The following is a 16,559-nucleotide window of genomic DNA, read 5'->3' as shown; positions in this document are numbered from 1 at the left end:
AGCACTTAACTAATTGAGTTTTTTTCTTTTCTTTTCATCAGAAAAAATATAAAGAGTCATTATTTTGATTTGACATGACAAAAACAAACAAGTTTTAAAGAGGATATCTCTATCTTCTAATACAGAATGTAAAGATTTTTATTTTATATATATTTTTAAAATAGTATAATTTTAAGTAGTGTCCGTCATTACCATTTTCATTTATACTTTTTGTTTTACAAAAACCCATTTTAAAAAATATCAAGAAATTAAAAAAAAATTAATGCAGGTAATGATATTCTATATACTTCCTTCCCTTAAAAATGACCTGTGTTTTAGTCATATAAAACGTGCTAAAATGAAGATGTTGTACATTATCAATAAGGAACTTTTTAAAAAATTATATATTTATTCTTTTTGTTAATACCTATCATAACCTTAAATAAATAAACATACGAAGCTCTTTTGATATTTATAAATTGCTTTTTTCTGTCTATACTATAGGGTATTTTACACCAAATTACAACAAATAATTAATTCATATTATTTTACTGATCCTTCTGACCCTAAAGTGTAAAACATAGGCAAATATTTTGAAAATTATTCTATTTATACAATTTTTTAATAATGTATTTTAGAAAAAAAAATTAAGAATTAAAAGTAGAAAAAGGGGTTGAAGCCACCACCAGCACTGCGATGGTGATTTTAGTGTGAGAAAAAAAAATCTGAAAATGGGTCCTTTTTTCATTAATTGGACGGTTCCTAATACTGCTACTTCAGATGTGACTCAACTCTTCGGTTTTAACTCTTTCATTCAAATATAATAATAATAATAATAATAAATAATAAATTTTCAATAAGATATATATTATAAAGTAAAATATTATTTTATCCTAGAAATAATTTTTCCTCTCAAGTTTTTGCAAAACTCTCTCATTAAAAGAACATAATAAAATTTTAAAATAATGTGAAAGGGGAATTTTTATAAGAAAGAAATTAAAATTTCATATCGTAACTGTGGAGATCACCAAAAAATAGGCTTCCTTCAATGCAAACCACAGAATCAGATTCAGAGTCTTATGGGTAAGAGTCTGACCCATAAATGCGCATACTACCCTAAAATAAAGTCTAATTTATGGGAAACACCAAAACATTAATGATTTAAAAAGTTTATTTTGTTGGAATTTTTAAATTATATTAAATTTAGATGATAAATTTTGTTGGAAATTTTATTTTTTGTTTAATTGAAGTACATTTGATGCATAATGAATTAAAAATCTTCTATATATAGTGTTTCATATTTATATAAATGAAATGAGTAAATTCTGATAGGTGAAAATTAAAGTATTTAAATATTTAAATAATTTTTTAAGCAATTTATGAGATGTTAATCATAATAAAATCAAGAACCAATATCTTCATCATGTTCACCACCAATATATGATGAATTATTTTCAAGAAAGTGTTTATGTGTCCAAGAAAACATGGTTAATATTACACATTTTTCTGTCATAGTATCTAACAAAATATAAATGAAAAAACTACACATTTAAAAAAAATTGTATATAAGGCGGTGCTTGAGTAATTTACTATACAAATTATAATTAAAAATTAAAATATCAACATATATAACGTGACAATCAAATTAATTAAATATTCAAATATTCAAATATTATTGAGCAACATTCTAGAATTTAAAAATATGAAATTATGAACCTATATAATGAAATATAAATAATTATAGAAAAATTTAAAAAAATTGTAAAAAAAAGAGTTAATGTGTTAAATGAGTCAACCCCGCTTGAATCCATTTAACTCGTGAGTCGGTTGAGTTCAATCCACTTTTTAAAAACTTGAATTTTTATCAACTCAACCCGATTCAAATCCGTGAGTCAATTCAGATTGGAACCCATTTTTACATCTTTACTTTTAACACAAAATATAAAATTTTAAAAATTGTGATAGTGATTGCTAGGTATTTTTAAAAAGTTGTATAGTAAAAGCTTATTGATGAATGTGGATGTGATTATCACGTGCAGAGGCGGACCGAGGAAGGGACGGGGGGAGCCGTGGCCCCCCCCAACGTTTTTGAATTTTTTTTTTTATGTTATATGAAATTTTTTTGTTTTTAATTTTTTAAATTATGTATAAGAAATTTAATGTTTTGGAATTTTTTAAATAATAAAAGTATATATTGGGAATTGATAAGAATTAAAATATGTATCTTTTTATTTATTTTATAAAATATAACATTTAATGCAAATAAATAATAAAACATAAAATTAAATTTAATAAAAAATAAATAAATTTATTAAGATATTTTTTATTTTCTCTCTTACTGTTTTTTGAGTTTCTCACATATTGTATCCACTTTAGATTTTTACTTGTTTTGTTTTCTTTTGTTTATGAAGAAAAAAAGAAAGTTGAACACAAATTCATTATTTTATGCTCTCATTTTTGTATGCTTTCTTCTATTATTGAAGAGAAAAGTAATTCTTTTTTTCTCAATTGATAGTGAAATATTAGTTTAATAATTAATATTATTTTTTATCTCACGAGCATTTGGTATATTCATTTTTATAAATATCGAAGAAAAAGCAATACACTAAGTATTTTTTAATAACTGATTTTTAATTGTGACTTGATTATCATATATTTTTCTTTTATTAATTACATATCACAATTTTTATTTAGATTATGATAAATTATCTTTTAGTATTTTTTTAAAACATAAGTATATTGATGAAGAAATAAAAGAATAAATTAATTATTTAAAAGTGATAAAATGGAAGCTACTGTGAGGAAAAAAATAGAACAAATCAATTTTTGACAAAAATAGGAAGTCAATTACATCTACTTGATTGATTTTTTAATCTGTCTCGTCTTATTTTAACTCTTCTTGTTTCTACAACTATATCAAAAAGATAATTTTCTACAATAAAAATTATCAAAATAAGACTGCAAAATAAAACGGAAGATGAATTTTTTTGCCGACGATATGATTATTTACATTAAAAACAAAATATAACTAAAAATTTTAGTATTGATTCAATTATTATTAAGTTAAATAATCTTACGGATCTATAATTAAATATATAAATTTTAAGTATATTTTGGCGCCCTATAAATATCGAGCAAGTTCCGCCACTGATCACGTGGACCAGTTAGGGTTGCATGAAATGAAAGACGTGTCCAAGATTTTCATATAGTCACAATCACAACTTAGAACCACAAATCGAATTTGAACATTAATTTCGTGCATATACCAAAAGTATACAAAATAAAAGAATCATAAACATTACCATATATTGATATGGAAACATTTTAATACTTCGAAAAATAAAATACACAGTTTTATTATCAGCTCCGTCAATCTTTATATTCACGCATTATAAATGTTTTTGTTATTTTTGTTTAAATATAAACTATGTAGCCCTATTTGCATATTTTTCAAGAATTTAATTTTGGTGGTAATATCTCAACTTTTTTAAGTTAAAAAGTCACCTGTTTCTTGAAAAAGTATGCAGAAAAAATTCACCTCTTATTATGCGCACATATATGAATTAACTTATTTTACATTCAAATATCAAAATTTCCAAAAACACATGTTTTAGCAAAATATTTTTTATACAATTATAAAAGTCGATCAACATCCTTTTCACAAATGTAAGGATTTCTTCCAAATTTTAATGACATGACTTATAAACTAACTTCATACTCTCAATGGTTATCCTAAAGTTTTAAGAATTAAATTTGATGGTTAAGTTATCACAAATTTGATTTCAATTTTTTCATATTTGAATACAAATTGATCTTAATAAGTTTCTAGACAAATTTAAGTGAGAAAAAGTATGAAACGAAACTACATAAATCAATCAAACAACTCCTCAAACTACCAAAAAAGGAAGAAGCTTGAATATGTTTTCCAATAATACGTTTTTTTTTTATTTCCCATAAATTCGTCATTAATTTAAGAAAACACTATAAATTTATTCTCTTGTAAAGTATTAATGTTTAGAAGCACAATTTTTTTTAATGTTTTGAAGAAATAAAAAACATGTGAAACCACTTCCAAATAATAAACATTTAAAAATAATATTTTTATATATAAATAATTTCAGAAAGGTATTTTTTTTAAAAAACTACAAATATATTTAATAGAAAGTTAAAACCACTTTTTTATATACCAAAGGAAACATAAGAAATAAAACTAAAATAACAGCCATGGACATAACAAGGACAAATGTTGTATTGAATAAGAACATGATTGGACAAAGCCAAACATTATCTCTTCCGATTTCTCAGAAATGAACAAAATTGGAAACACATGTTTCACCATTGGAGAACCTTTCAAGTTTTGTTGCAGACGGTTTCCATGAAAAACTATTTCTTAACGCATTGTGCAAAAACCATAAAAGTTCTATGTTACCACTTTTATGACTTTCTATTTTATTTTTCAATGGTAAGTGTATTTGTATGATGTTACATATTGTTTGTGTCTATGACGATGATGTCTTTGCACTATTCATCATATAGTGACGGAGACTAAACCTTTTTATAAGAACCAGAATAAAAAAATTATCAAATCTAAAGTAAAATAAATGGGGATAAAGACTTAAAAGATCAAGACGAAAAAAAAAAAATAAGTGGACTAAAAAGTCATGACAAAACACGAACATAGCCCATTTTGTTATTAGAAGAATAATATGTCCATTAAATGTGACTGACAAAGTATATCCACAACTAGCATAATAAAAAAAAGGTTAAATATGTTTTTTTTCCCTTATCGTTCAATGAATTTTGAAATTAGTCTATTTTGAAATATGTAAATTTAGTCTTTTTAATCAAATTTTGTTAGATTTATTTGATGTTTTGTAGACATTTCAAGATTATATTTGAGTTGTTTATATTGTTTAATACATTTTCACTTTAATGTTAAGTCAAATACTATTATGAAACACACTTACAATGTCAAATAAACTTAACAATATTTGATTAAAAGGAATAAATCTACGTATTTCGAAAGATGAAGGACTAAATTGGTCCAAAGTTTCGAAATACACTAATTTTAGAATTCAGTTAAAGTTAAAGGATCAAAAACATATTTAACCCTAAAAAATAATACAGTAGAAACAAAAAGGAAAATCAAAACACCATATGGACTCTGGTATTTTTAATACTTATTTCTTATACTATAGTCTATATACACCCACAATTAAAATATTATTAATACGAATAAAATAATGTTAACAATAATACACAAACTAAATCATGAAACACACTTTATTAATAATATAACAAATATAATTCAAATCCTTTGTGATTTAAAAAAATAAAAGTTTTCTTTGTAATTTGGTTTTATATTTAGGTTTTTGATTTGATATCTTCTTTTTATAAATTGAGTTCCTACGTTGTTAACTTAACTTTAACGTCTTAAAGTGTCGTGTTAAAATAAAAGAAAAATTAATGCATGAGTTTTGGACTGGCCATCGAAAAACTTAATATCTTGACCATCTATATATAATTCTAGTATCTTGATGGTGTAAAAGTCTTTATCAGAACTAGGGAACATATAGGCGCTGTCCCGCTTGTGTATTTGTATTTTTTAAAAGATCAATAACAAATATATAATTTTTAAAATAGTTATAAATATAAAATTAAAAAAATACATATGTAAAAAAAATTTAAATAATGATTTAAAAGAAAAGAGAGGAATGATTAAAAGAAAATAAGATATATAAAAGAAAAATAATGATTAAAATATATTTAGTTTAAACTAAAGTTATTGTTTATTGTTTGTCTTTGGGAAGAAAAGTGGAATTTTAGCATAATATATCTTGATATCTGCAAAATAATACATGCTTAAAAGATTTATGGTACAAGGCTAGCAGATGAAAATGGCATACACCTCTGTTCACAGTTGAAAAAAAAAAATGCTTTATTCTTGAGGTGTGATGTGAATCTCAAGGCCAACCTATCTCACAGAATAATGCTCTATCAAACTCTGTTCATATCCCTATTTGTTGAAAGATTTATGAACTGAGGCTATCATACATGTATAATGGTTTTTTCCATTCCCAGCACCATCAATGCAACTAAGTTGATGTTTTTCTTCATCATGCTTGCACACTTGGTTCAAAAACATCATCAACCAGCCGCTCCATCGTCTGTAATTGATCATAAGGAGCAATCTGCAACATGTGGTAGCAATAAAAATTAACCACAGATTAAAACTTGCCAGTACTCTCTAGTTCTGGTTGCATTGCATATACTGATATGCTTCAACCAAGGATATTAGTACTCTCTCAGTAACTTACAAGATATAATGATCGATGGATTTTGGAGTATCAGCATAACTGATACGTAAAAGTTCACAGTGATGTTTAACATGATCTTATTTGAATATAGTAAAAATTCGTTATCATATCAGATGTTATAAAATTACCTGACTAAACCCATCAGGCCAAGTTATTGAAACTGCATAATTTCCCATTGGCCGAATTTCTTCAGGTTCAATATCTTCAGGAACATCACTGTACTGCAGTTTCTGCTCCCCCGTCCATTCATCCTATTTTAGATAAAATTAGCTCTTGATGAGACAGATACCTAAGTGGAATATGACATTTGAAAGATCCATGCAGGTATTAATTTAAATTATTTAAGAAAATCAGACATGGATTACTAGTCAATGTGCAATTTTTCTTCTTAGAAAGCAACAGGTTTTTTTTGAATGTATTTGGTATGGACTTTCTTTCACAACTATCCATTCTCTTCAACCAGACACTTTGAATTCTGGTTAACATGAATTTCAACTTCAATCCAATGTTTCCCTGTACTTTCCAAGGTCAGAAAAAATAAATAGTCCTAAACTATTAGGTTGGTTATTTTATCATCCTCATGTATGCTGATATAAGAACAAAGTTCAGAAATTTTAGTTTTAAACTATTACTTCACTTCAAAGTATTTTGAAAACAAAACTTATCCGTTAATTTTTCACATACCACACTTTGAGCAGAGCGATCATTCCGTCTCACTGTTGCAGGATGCAGCAAGAATTCTTCTTTTGAATCTGGTACCTTTACTTTGATTGCCTTGATTGATTTATCATAGGTGACAGCAGTCGAAACTGATATGAAGTAAAGTATTTTTCAATCAAAGAAAAACACTAATAAACTTTAAAGTATTTGATAAAGTAACTATTATTACATATTTAAAGGAAAAACTGCCTTCTGTTTCCATAAGTAGCATCAAATACAATTGTGGGACAAAACATTAATAAATAACAATGTTTCACAAACATCCCCAAGAGGGAACAGAATACCTTGTTGGCGTATTTTGGCACACTGCTGAACAACACATACTCCTAGATTTTGGAATATCTTGGAAACTTCACCTTGAGGATCAGCCACCACTTCTGGCTTTCCACTGTCTCCAGAGGCAGAGAGCTGTGACACTTATTCAAATAAACTTCACTTGTTCTCAAATCATAGTTTGCATTTAGCAATGCAGCAAGAACATTGAGATTTTGAGACTGCTATAAACATAATATCTTTAAAGAACTAAACAGGTTCATTGCGTACTGTATGTTGAAAATTTCATATCGACTAGAGATAAAGCCAATTTAGAGTATATAAGGCAACTACTTAACACTGTGTAGTTAGTTAATCGCTGTTTTAACTCCTCTAAGTCTAAAATATGGAAGGTTAAGGACAAATTTTGCTGGTGAAACAAAAATTTGAGAAAAAGATTTGAATTATAAAAGATAAAGTAAAATGAAACATACAGTTGGTCTAATAGGGAGATCAAATAGATGAGGTATTCCAAACTGCTGAACAACCTGCAAACATAATCAAACTATCAAACATGTGCCACAGACAGTACAGAATTGTTTTCTATTAAGTATAATAAGCTTGTCCACATTTTTTTCCTTGATGAAGCAGCACATAAAAGTTAACAATCAAAAACATTATTCATGCCTGAGAACCTGAACCTCTGCCAAATGGGTAATATCGTTTTCCATCAGCATCAAAATGACACATGTTCTCCACAACAGCGACACAAGGCACCTTAAGCATTAACAGAAAAGAATACACATAAGTATAAAACATAAATAGCATCAAAGTAAGTATGACTAGCAAGTACTTTCACAAACATTTTCAAAAGAACTATATATCAAACAGAGGGAAGGGTAAAAAAATGTGAAACAGTTCAAAACAAACAGTAAAAGACATGGTTTTGTAGAAGAACCACCTTAAGCTTTGAAAACATCCGAACTCCTTTTGCAACATCAATGAATGACAGCTTTTGAGGAGTGGTAACAATTACAGCGGCAGTTAATGGAACTACCTAAAGAAATATGAAACCAAAATCAAATCAAATGAGACTAGGCAAAGTGTGATTTGAAACAAACCATAACAAATTATGAAAGATAACAATACTAGTCCACCAATTCAGAACCTGGCATAATGTGAGTTGAATATCTCCAGTTCCAGGAGGCATGTCTATAATAAGGTAATCCAGCTCACCCCTACATTGTATATCAAATCGCGATTATATAATTTTTGAACAGGATTAGTGTATAGATTACTGAACAAATGTAACAAAGCTAGCAAAAACAACAAAAAGCCTTGCCCCTACAGGTAATTAGTATAAGAAATACAATGCAAAAACTAAAAGACATGGTTTTATAAGCCAATATAGCATGTAATATTTTCCCTATTCACTCTTTAGTATTTTTTTCTTTAAATGCTTACCACTCTGTAGTAGTAAGAAGTTGATTAATGACTCCAGAAACCATGGGGCCACGCATTATTGCACGTCCTTGTCCCGCAAATCCAAAAGAGACTAGTTTCACTCCCGAGTATTCAGTTGGAATTATGGTCTTCTTCTCTGGATTCTGCAGCAAGACCCTGAAGAATTATGTTTGCAGTACTCAATAAATATTTAAAATCCATTGGTTTATCAAATCTTACCATTAGTAACAGTCGGTTTTCGGGAGAGACCATGGTTGGCAAGCTTGGACCATAAACATCAGCATCAAATATACCAACTCTAGCACCCATATCAGCCAATGTGTAAGCAAGGTTTACAGCTACAGTTGATTTTCCCACACCCCCCTGCAAAGTTTGACATAAAAGGTCTTCATAAATGCAAATTATGGTACATGAATTGGCACATAATTCCATCTAGGAATTTTTTAGCTTCAACCAATCGTTGATTTTAATCCTTTCAGTGTGGAAAGACTGCATTTAGTTTTTGTTGCAATAAAAAATCAAGATATTTTTCAGCAGCTATACCTATATATGAAAAACTATCATTCACAACTCAGAACTGCAAAATCTTTTATCAGCAGGAATAACGGGCAAATAATTCAGTATAACAGGACCAATATACGATGAAGGAAAACCTCCAACAAAGATCAACCTTGCAACTGGACACAGCCACAATATTTGAAATTGTCCGTAGACCTGCCGGAAGTTGCTCGGCGTATATAGGTCTTGCTGGTTGTGCAGACATTGTAACTTTAACATTCTTGACCCAAGGGAGCATTGCCACCACTTCATTTGCCTGCTGCTCAAACTGTGCCATTCATATATATTCATTAGTCTCAATAACATAGAGTTAGTGATGGTGAAAATCAAGTACTAAACATTTCTTTCTCTAATAGAAGATGGATGAAATAGTTCATTTTTTATCCCTGCTATGTACTGAGTTTACAAAAAGAAAGGTCCACCACTCTAACCTACATCAGATATAGCTCAAACAATGGCAATTGTGTCATTTACCATGTCCTTGATTGGACATGCTGGTGTAGTGAGCTCCAACCGAAACGATACCTGAGATTCAAAGGAAAAAATTTTAGTGAGAACATTATCATTTACAAGTGTTGCAGAAAGTTTCAGGTTAGTGATTTTAAGACCTCTCCTAATGCTTTATCAATCTGCAGATCTTTCACAAATCCACATGTAACAATATCCGTTCCAAAGTCTGGATCAATGATCTGAGACAAGGCTTTCAACACATCACCCTCAGCCGTTCCAGTTGATACTGAAGAATCACCAACTGCATCTATGAAAATCCACAAAATTAACGCAAGAAGCAACAATAAGTATTCACCGAACAGCATAAGGTGTAGTACTTTTTATGACAAGTTTTATGCATGAAAATCTTCAAACTTTTTCCAATATAATTCTGCATTGTCATTTAACCAAATACGTGACTCATTAGGCTGTGAAAAACTTCTTCCTTGTCAAATCTTTATAATCCTTCCACTGACTTCATTGATCTCATGCAATGTCTTTTGATCATTTGATATACAACCGCACTGGTCTTAACCATCTGAGCATTCAAAAGTCTAAAGCAATTGCTGAATGTGAAAATAATCTGATTTAGTGCTCAACAAAAAATATTCTTTTGAAATTCGAGCTAAAACATTTTATGCATATTCTGGATTACAGCCATGATTTTTTGAATTTATCCAAATGAAAGATATAAATTTTGAAAATATTATTTACACACACATAAAATAGTCTTATGAAACATCAACCAAGAAATCATGAATTCCTGGAAAGACAATTTGGAATGGCTTTTCATAAACACTTGACTTTTATTATTCATTCTTATTTTTAGTGTATAAATTGTCTCACCAGCCCAATCTACCATTGGAATGGGCATATACATTGAACTTCCAACCTGATCCCAAACTTTTAAGATTATCTGGTCGTAAATTACCACAAAATCATAATTCACAACATGAGATACTAACATTGACATAGTTTAACTATTATGCCTAAAAATACCACCAGGGAGCCAAAAGTATATGAATAAATTCAATAGTCCCCACCGGTACAACAGTATGCCTAAATCCCAAACTTCATCCTTTGACAAACATCCTATTTGAATCATCCTCTATGTCAGCAAATTAGTTAGTTGATCTTGTTTTGTCAGCTTTCTCCAACCACTAATTTATACAGGAACCAGCAGAAAAAGAAAACAGAACAATCTATAGCCATTTCACCCCTGCATAGAAGTGTGAAATTCTGCTCTTTAATCTATCATATCAATCCTGATAAGACTATACAACAAGTGAACCTACCTCAGGTGAGCTTAAGATTGATCAAGCATTAGGTTTACACTACCCACCAAAACCCAGAAACACGGAAAGTGAAAATTTTCATTATAAAACAGTTCCATTATGCATACACTCTAAACCCACAGCCACACCGATATTCACAATGCCCACATCCCAGTTCACAAAACTTTGACTAAATTCCAAAACTTTAGCACACATTTGAGGCCAATGAGTGGATTAAGCATCTTCCATCCACAGAAAAGGAATCAAATTTAGTAATTTACCTTCAACAGAAGCAGCTCTGGAGGTGAACCTTCTATGGGGGGCCCACAACAACCGCTGGTCCTTTTGGGAGTGAAGAGAAACATGAAGGGTGGAAAAAGGTGAAGAATTTACACTCACAGAAGGAAGCAAACCTGCAAGAAAGAAAGACAGAGAATTGTGATGAGCATAACATGATGTGAAAAGGTTGTAAGAGAGTGGTGTGTGTGAAGAACAGATGAGTGACACACCCCATGTTAGGTGTGGAGGTTTTGAGGTTTGGATAGAAAGGTGAGGAGAAGATGGAGCATGAAGAACTTGCATTGTGTGTTTGTGGGTGAGGTCAGTGACAGTTTGTTTCCAACCTCATGTTTCAGTTACTAGTTGCCACTACTATATATTTTTTTTAATCATCATTTTGCAGATTACAACCTCAATGTTTCCTACTAAACTTTGTTTGGTCGTTGCTTTATAGGGTATCTGGGCTAAACCCATGATTGGTCCGAATAACTTGTGGTTCATACAGTTTAAGATAAATAAAAAGATTTAATTTTAGAGCACTTGTTCTATTTTGATTCTCATGTATGATAAAAAAAAATAGTTTTTAATAATTATTTTTGAAAGTCAAAATCATTTATAATCGAATGAGTGTAAACAAAATGATATTGATAATGTATAAAAGAGTAAAGCATAGATTTTGGACTTTTTATAGTTCATCTTCTACAAGAATTTGATTGAAATGCATTTACAATTTTTTTTTAATATTGTCATATAACCATGTATTATATCTTAAAGTTTATTGACTTTTGTAAAAATTACTTTGAATATCATACCAACTTCAAATTAATTAATAATGTAAAGATATTTATACTCACAATACATGTTAAACTCTGCATAAATTGTGGGTTAAAAGAGTTGTGATGTATTATTACTAGGTGAATCCAAGGACTAGTAATTTATATTTGTTCACAACAAAGATTTAAGAAGGTTCATATTTTGACATTTTCTTTTATTTTAGATTATATAAGAGTTTTTTTTTCCTTAAAAGATGAAGAAATTTTTATATTTTATTATTTGATTAATCAATACAAATTATTTATATTTGTACTTGATTTATTTCTTTTGTAATTTTTTAAAAATTTTCAATTTTTTTAATATCTTTTCTAATCATACAAGTCAACTCATTAACTAGTGTATTCAGTAATTTATTATAAACAACGCTATTAAAAAAATTCAGTCAAAAACAAAATTACTAACATTTTTAATCCGCATATTTTCTATTTATCTTTTATTTAATATAGTTTATTTCTTCCATTTTTTCCTTAAATTGGATAATAAGATAATAAAGGCATAAAAAGAATGAATAATCGTAATATATATCAACTCATCATCTTTTACCGATTTACTGCTAATTGAAAGCGATAAAGTTTTTAAATAAATGCATCACATCATCGAGTCTTTTAAAAAATATATAAAGATTCACGTTAAGTCAAAAAATAAATTTAAAAAATACTATCAAATAAAAAGAAAAAACAATTTATAGAAAACATATATTTAAAGTGTGAAAAAAACTGGCTAATTTATAAAAAAAAATGACATTATTGGTCATCTGTGACAGTTAAAAGTGAAAGAACAAAAATTGGACATCTCTAATGAAAATAAATAAATAAAACATAAGTTTGCATCTTGTTCTATCTTGAGTTCTGAGAGTGAGAATCTTCATCTTCTTCATCTTCTTCATCTCCAACTCACAGCATGCTATCTGATTTTGCAGGCATTCTCCTGAGGAAGTTCTGTGGAACTGCAGGAATATCAAAGCTTCGAAATCTCGGAGGTCTCAACACATAACTCAGCCAAACCAACATCAAAATGCGAAAAGGAACAAAACATGTCACAATAACTGCCACAAAGCAGAAAATAACGAACAAAACGGTTGCTCTTGGGTCCCTCCAACTCAGCAAAGATTGAACCCTTTCTCCTTGAGTTGCCAAATCAGCCATCACTTCCACCACCCTCCCTGCAACTGCTCTTAACCGATCATACCTTTTCTTCAAGTTGTCACCACTGAATTTTGAAGGAAAGGGGTCAAATTCTTCTTCAAGTTCTTCAACACTGGCTGTGTCAGCCTGAGACAAACTCATATCCATGTGAGAAGGGTACCTTGGCCTTGTTCTATAGCGCCAAATTCCAACCATAAAGAGGAAGGAAAATGCTGATGGCAGAATCATTTTAGGAAGGAAAATGATGAACACAAACATGAAGTAACTAACCACTGTGGTGACTGTACTCTTCCAAGAATGTATCTCATGAAACTGTTTAGCAGCAGAAACAAGAAAACTCAGAAGACCAGCAATTCTGTAGAACTGAGCTTTTCCCCTTCTCATGCTCCACACATTTGCACCCATGTCTACCATGTACTCAACAATCTCTTTACTCAGTGGTGGTTCAGCCCTTCTGAATCTCAGTGTTGTGATCACTGCAGCTTGGTTTCTCAAACTATCCAACTGAAATCTAGACAAAGGGCTTGTGTAGTGCATTCTTGGGAGCAAAGGTTGTGCATATGTTTGCAAAACATTCAACATAGATGGACAAGAAAATCTCACAGCTAATTGAATTTCTCCCATCTTTTTTGCTCCTTGAGTTTGCAAGTTTATCAGTGGATAAGAGTGAGTGTAAATCTTGTCACTTTCAAGAGTGGACAAACGAATCCTTACCTTGCCGATTCTCTTATCAAGTGCTTCTTCTGGTTTTTTTCCTCCACCACTTTTTGCTGCACTCAAGTTTCCATTATCAAACACGGAAATGGTGATCACAGTGCAAGGATCATAAACTTCCCATGTGTATTGCTCATTCCACTTAGGAGAAAGACTATCCACAACGGTTCTTGTCCTCACCCACTTGGGACCATACTTTGCTACACAAAATGCATCAGTGCGGTTATCCTTCTTCATTGGAGACAGCCCCACAGCATTAAGAATTCCCAATTCAAGAACACCAATGCTTGGTTTGCACAAGTTTCTTGATGATGGCCTGAGATCACTGGTGTAGTGTGTGGCCTCATCAAGAACATGGTACCCTCCATCCAAAGAGATCCTCATGTTGAGTTTACTTGAAAACTTTACCTTCTCTTCACCCTTGTTTTCCTTTGGCATGTGAAGATTGTACCACACACTAGCTGGTGGAGTAGCATCAGTTCTCTGCTGCACATTCTTCAAAGGAACCACACAACTTCCCACCCTCTCATGCTTGCTGTAACTCCCTTGTTCTAGTGTCAGTAACAAACAATCATCAAAGGGTTCTTCCACCACAAACATCAAGTCCTCATTCCACATAGGGTTTGCATTACTCTTCCTAAAACGGCTCCTCAGAGCCAAGTTCCCCACAACACCTTGGATGAAAATATCAGAATTATTACCACTCTTAAGTTTGAGCAACAAATCCTGAGCTTGAATCACATTAACTCTGAGATACCAAAGCCTAGGAGAAATATATACCTTCGAACGAGTGTGAGCAATGTTTTCACCACAAGTCTCTGTTGCATCTGAATGCCAAGCCTCAGGAAAAGCTTCATCTGCTTGAGTTCCCATCCAAACAGACAACATCAACTCTACATCAAGCTTCACCCTTTTCTGATCCTCAAGCTTGTACCACTGTGGTGCCAGGGGGCTATCAGGAGGGACCCTCATGGGAACATCAGAAATTGTGAATCCAACACTACCCAATAACTCATCAGGGTCACAACATTTCTTGTTCCAAACCACAACTTCCAGAACAGGCACTTGAATCCTTTCCCTGGAAAAAGCAAAGACATGGTTCCATTCCGGAGTTGTGGTTTTCTCCAAGCATCTTGTTGTTCCTGTAAAGCTTCCAAGGTTCACTTTCACATAAGGGTTGCAAGGTTGACATGCACATAAACGTTTGGCCTTCACCACCCTCGCAAACAGAAACTGCATTTTCTCAACCAGGTCGAATGCAGTGGGGAGTCTGTCACCACTGATCACTCTTCCGGCATTGATGTTTGGAGTTGTCACCTTCAGAGAGAAATCCTCTTTGTTCTTCTTCTGTTGTTGCTGGTTTTGATTTTGGGTTGCCATTGTTTACTCTGCAAAAGTGAAGACAGAATGCAATAAAATCAATCACAAACACTTATACAACATGAACAAATATCACATAGGATCAAAGAAGAAACTTACACTCACAAACTGTTGAATAATGAAGAACTCAAATAATATGTTCCCTCAATATTTCAGGATGTGAGAACATATAAAGAAAAGTGAAGGTTTGGTGAAGAAGGCCAACAAAAGAAGAAGTTGTCAGTTATCAAACATGATACATAATTGCATGGTGATTTCGGTTTGCAACAGCTACATGAAATTGATTGAAATTTAAATTCAATTTGAAAATATGTAACAGAGAACATTTTGTCTTGCATTTTTTATTGTGTGCTTGTATATATAATAAAAATTAAAAACATTATCAGATTCAATTCACTGTCACTCGCTCTTAACTGATAAATGGTTAAAACCTCACACAGGAATGTGAAAATGTGTAAGAAAAAACAAGAAAGAATAACCACCTTTAACCTCCTTCTTCACTTATTCCTTATAATAATTTAATTAAAACTAATAATAAGAGCAGTTACTAAATTTCATAGATAACGGCTGTTACACAATTTCACAGTAGAATGTTCAAAGAGAATTTTCAATCTATACATTTCTTTTACCATGGTATTCCAGTCGAATTTGGATTATCTGCTTTTTTTTTTTTTTACTGTATCTTTATAATACACTGATCATCATTAATTTTGACGTTTTAAAATATATTAAAAAGATATTTAAAATATCACATATTTTTAATGTTTAGCCGAAGACAACACCAACAAAATCAGTCAATATTGACAACGAATATACATTTAGTTTTATTAAATTATTATTATCATTATTTGTAGGTGCGAAGATGTATGTCATGGTTTATTTTAGTATGTATCAGTTTCTTATTTGAATTTTTAAAGACTATTCAATGCAAAACAATGAATATTGTCTAATAATTCAGTCATTTTTTAGTTGGGTTAAATATGTTTTTGGTCCCTCAAGTTTCAGCGAAATTTGGAATTAGTCCCTCATCAAAACTTTTGACCAATTTAATCCTTTATCTTTCAAAATGCGTAAATTTAGTCCTTTTAACCAAATTTTGTTAAGTTTATCTGACATTTCAAACGCATTTCATGATAGTATTTAAGTTAACATTG

The 16,559-nt window shown here is 30.6% G+C and overlaps 2 protein-coding genes across 3 annotated transcripts; both read right to left on the bottom strand.

The window, feature by feature from the left end:
* Positions 1–5,799: 5,799 nt before the first annotated feature.
* On the bottom strand, positions 5,800–11,767 carry LOC114181130 (fe-S cluster assembly factor HCF101, chloroplastic). Of its 2 annotated transcripts, none has more exons than XM_028067486.1 (15): positions 11,563–11,767; positions 11,335–11,466; positions 9,899–10,047; positions 9,765–9,815; positions 9,403–9,558; positions 8,952–9,095; positions 8,733–8,875; positions 8,437–8,506; positions 8,230–8,325; positions 7,956–8,045; positions 7,763–7,816; positions 7,301–7,424; positions 6,981–7,105; positions 6,425–6,547; positions 5,800–6,170 (listed from the first exon to the last, which is right to left on the bottom strand). In XM_028067486.1, exons 1-15 carry the CDS (start codon positions 11,633–11,635, stop codon positions 6,096–6,098), a joined length of 1,605 nt encoding a protein of 534 aa, XP_027923287.1. In that variant the 5' UTR covers positions 11,636–11,767; the 3' UTR covers positions 5,800–6,095. The 2 variants fall into 2 exon arrangements, with proteins under 2 accessions (XP_027923287.1, XP_027923288.1); XM_028067487.1 differs by having other exon boundaries at positions 9,899–10,041.
* A 1,292-nt stretch (positions 11,768–13,059) lies between these two features.
* LOC114180332 (FT-interacting protein 3-like) lies at positions 13,060–15,405 on the bottom strand. The gene is made up of 2 exons (XM_028066627.1): positions 13,478–15,405; positions 13,060–13,375 (listed from the first exon to the last, which is right to left on the bottom strand). The coding sequence occupies exons 1-2, from the start codon at positions 15,403–15,405 to the stop codon at positions 13,060–13,062; spliced, it is 2,244 nt and encodes a 747-aa protein (XP_027922428.1).
* Positions 15,406–16,559: the final 1,154 nt, after the last annotated feature.

The sequence above is a fragment of the Vigna unguiculata genome, chromosome 4 (assembly GCF_004118075.2).
Source record: "Vigna unguiculata cultivar IT97K-499-35 chromosome 4, ASM411807v1, whole genome shotgun sequence".
Lineage (NCBI taxonomy): Eukaryota > Viridiplantae > Streptophyta > Magnoliopsida > Fabales > Fabaceae > Vigna > Vigna unguiculata.
Note: the sequence above shows the minus strand (reverse complement) of the source record. Positions and strands in the feature narration are given on the sequence as shown.

Excerpts from the sequence above, each read along its gene's own strand:
- LOC114181130 (XM_028067486.1), bottom strand. The coding sequence starts at position 11,635 with ATGCAAGTTCTTCATGCTCCATCTTCTCCTCACCTTTCTATCCAAACC. Across the intron at positions 8,876-8,951 it reads AAAACCGACTGTTACTAATG|AATCCAGAGAAGAAGACCAT; the intron begins GTAAGATTTGAT and ends GTCTTGCTGCAG. Across the intron at positions 7,425-7,762 it reads ATCTCCCTATTAGACCAACT|CTCTCTGCCTCTGGAGACAG; the intron begins GTATGTTTCATT and ends TAAGTGTCACAG.
- LOC114180332 (XM_028066627.1), bottom strand. The coding sequence starts at position 15,405 with ATGGCAACCCAAAATCAAAACCAGCAACAACAGAAGAAGAACAAAGAG. Across the intron at positions 13,376-13,477 it reads ATTTGGCGCTATAGAACAAG|TGGTGACAACTTGAAGAAAA; the intron begins GCCAAGGTACCC and ends TTCAAAATTCAG.